The sequence below is a fragment of the Phaethon lepturus genome, unplaced genomic scaffold (genome assembly GCF_000687285.1).
Source record: "Phaethon lepturus isolate BGI_N335 unplaced genomic scaffold, ASM68728v1 scaffold34116, whole genome shotgun sequence".
Taxonomy (NCBI): domain Eukaryota; kingdom Metazoa; phylum Chordata; class Aves; order Phaethontiformes; family Phaethontidae; genus Phaethon; species Phaethon lepturus.
The window spans coordinates 587-3,279 of NW_010547468.1; the positions used below are offsets into that span (position 1 = coordinate 587).

Below are 2,693 nucleotides of genomic sequence, written 5' to 3' on the forward strand. Positions count from 1 at the left end.
GGAGTAAATTAGGGGGAGCCTCCGCGGGAGGAATCCGCGACTTCCCTGCGCAGCCTGGCAATGTAAATAAACAGGCAGGGGCGGGAGGGGGTGAGGGCGGCGGAGGATGCTCCCCCGCGCAAGTGCTTAAATTTACTCGCCTTTTGTTTCGCATTGTTGATTTTTTTTCTTCCTGCGTTTAATTGCTTTAATTTATTTTATGCGTGCTTTGATGCTAAACATTATTTGGAGCTAATGAAAGAGTTCCAGTCCGCAGTAAAGTAATTGAAGGGCGGAGGGAGATTCTAAAAAAAAAAAATTAAAAAATACTAAAGGTGCGGTGAAATAGATTGGCTTTCTGCGAATTAGTTACAAGAAGAAGAGAATTAAAAGAAGGGGAGGAAAGACTATTTGGGCTGATTCTGCCTTCTTTGCATTCCTCCTTTATGCTCTTACCTTCTTCAGTACCAGCCCCAACGCAATCACAGAGGGAGAGAGAGAAAGGAGACCAGCCCGCATTTTCGAGAGCCATGAATATCAATTATATGCCAGTATATTCGCCAAATTTATTGAAAAGGTACTAAAATTTTGAAGGGAGTGGCTGTCCTAAAAAAAAGGTGAGAAGTTCAGGATGACAGATCGGGGCATGTATTAATCTAAAAGGATCTTTTAGTATATTTTACATGGGAAAATGCAATTCCAAAATCCCGTGTGTTATTTGTAATAAGAAAAAGAGGAACGAACCCAACGCGATGGTAGATTATTGGAGATTTCCTTTTTATTTCGAAGAATAATAATCACAGACAAGGGAAAAAAAAAAGCAACGCGTCGCCATTAAATAATTTGCTACTTTGATATACAACATTTTACGTAGCACAATATTAATTCCTCTTCTTTTTTTTTCCGTAGAGACTTGAACAAGGAAGAAATCCAGGTAAAAATATACACAGACAAAAGAGCATAGCAAGGAGAAAAGAACCACAGAGGTTACAGGGAGAAGGCGCGATAATCATTCGTATTATGTACAGGACTATATACGCTAAGTATAATTTGCATTCAGACTTCCAGGTCACATTTTCTAAATTAAAGGTGCTAAACACGACCACGTTACTTCATACCAAAAAGTACACAGCGAAGTACAAACGGAGATTTACAAAGTACTTGTACTATAGGAAGACTCACATAGAAAAATGTGTCTATTCTGACTCTAAAGCCACATTTAATAGGTAGATAGTCATTCTATTGTACAAAAAAAAAAAGACTTTAATATAGGTAGTATTTTTTTCAGTGTCAGGAAACACAATGTAACATTCCTAGGGTTTTTAATTATTTATGCGCTTATCGTTTATCTATTTTAATATATAGTCTTTTCCTGTGTGTTTTTCCCCCCTTTTATTCTCGCGTGGGCTTCCACGTTTCCAGCATCCACCTCTCGCCCCTTTCATTCCTCCTCGTCATCCTCCGCATCTGGTTTTTCCTGGCTGCTGGAACCGGAGCAGGCAGTTTTATTTTCTTTTTTCCACTTCATGCGCCTGTTCTGGAACCAGATTTTGATCTGTCTCTCCGTCAGACACAGGGCGTGGGCGATCTCGATGCGTCTCCTCCTCGTCAGGTAGCGGTTGTAGTGGAACTCCTTCTCCAGCTCCAGGGTCTGGTACCTGGTGTAGGTCTGGCGGCCGCGTTTTCTGTCGGTGCCTGGGAAAAAAACGCGGATTTAGGTCAGCTGGGGGCTCGGGGGAGGTGTTTTGGGGGGTGCTGGTGGGATTTGCTCTCTTGCTTTTCTCTTTGGGTGCTGCACCCATCCACTGCAGTCCCACGGAGGGGGGACAAAATCCTCGGAGGAACTGTACAACCTGCGACAGCTCTTCTTTTTATTCGCGAGATCAGCTCCTTCTGCTCGAGGCTTTCCCCACTTCACCCTCCCTGTTCTCAGCCCCAAACCACCCCAGGCTTTAATTTCCCTTCACCGAGGAAAAGCGCGCAGTGCTTTTTCGTGTTCGCGTCTCCGAGCGATCAACAAACTTCAGAAAGTTTCCTGCCCTGGTAGCACCGCTCAGCCTCCGAGCTCCCGCCTTAACTCATTTCGAGAGCAGAAATTTCGGATGGTTGGGGAATAAATACAGAAATACAGTCAAGCAGAGCGAGAGAGGCATCTGCTACCTACACAAATCCAACTATTTGTCCTCTCTTAAAGCTGTCATCAGGGTGCCTGCTTGGAAGGTGTGTGACGGTCTGAATTATTTCAGGGGATGTTTTGGGGCACGGCAGCGACTTCTGGGGCTGACAGGGGGGCTACTACCCCCGGGCTGCTCTGGCAGGGGGGTGCGAGGATGGGAAGCACCTTAACACTTCCCCCAGGCTCCCCACCACCCTCCAGCTGCCTGCGAGAGGGGTTTGGAAAGGGCCCAGCTCCTAATTCTCCCTTCCACCCGACATTTCCTGCAGTCTGATTGGAAATAATTCTACAATATGGTGTTTGTGATCCTGACTCTATTTCCTTATGTAAATGCTATGTATATCTATAGTATGATGTATTCTTTCTCGGAGAAGCGGGGATGGTGAACAGCAGCCCTTCGGCCTCCCCTCCACACATTCCACCGGACTCCTCTTCTTCCCCCTTTTTTTCCCCACGCCCCCTCCCCTTTTTATTTTAAAAAGAAGAAAAGATCCAGTCATTAAAAGGAGGAGAAAAAAGAAAAAAAAAAAAAAAAAAA

The 2,693-nt window shown here is 44.8% G+C and overlaps 1 protein-coding gene across 1 annotated transcript; it reads right to left on the reverse strand.

Annotated features, from left to right (window-relative positions):
- Positions 1–1,420: 1,420 nt before the first annotated feature.
- Positions 1,421–1,674, reverse strand: LOC104622777 (homeobox protein Hox-A5-like; the record flags this gene model as incomplete). The annotated part of the gene is made up of 1 exon (XM_010289654.1): positions 1,421–1,674. A coding segment is annotated over one exon (254 nt), but the record flags the coding sequence as incomplete, so codon positions are not given.
- Between the last annotated feature and the right edge of the window lie 1,019 nt (positions 1,675–2,693).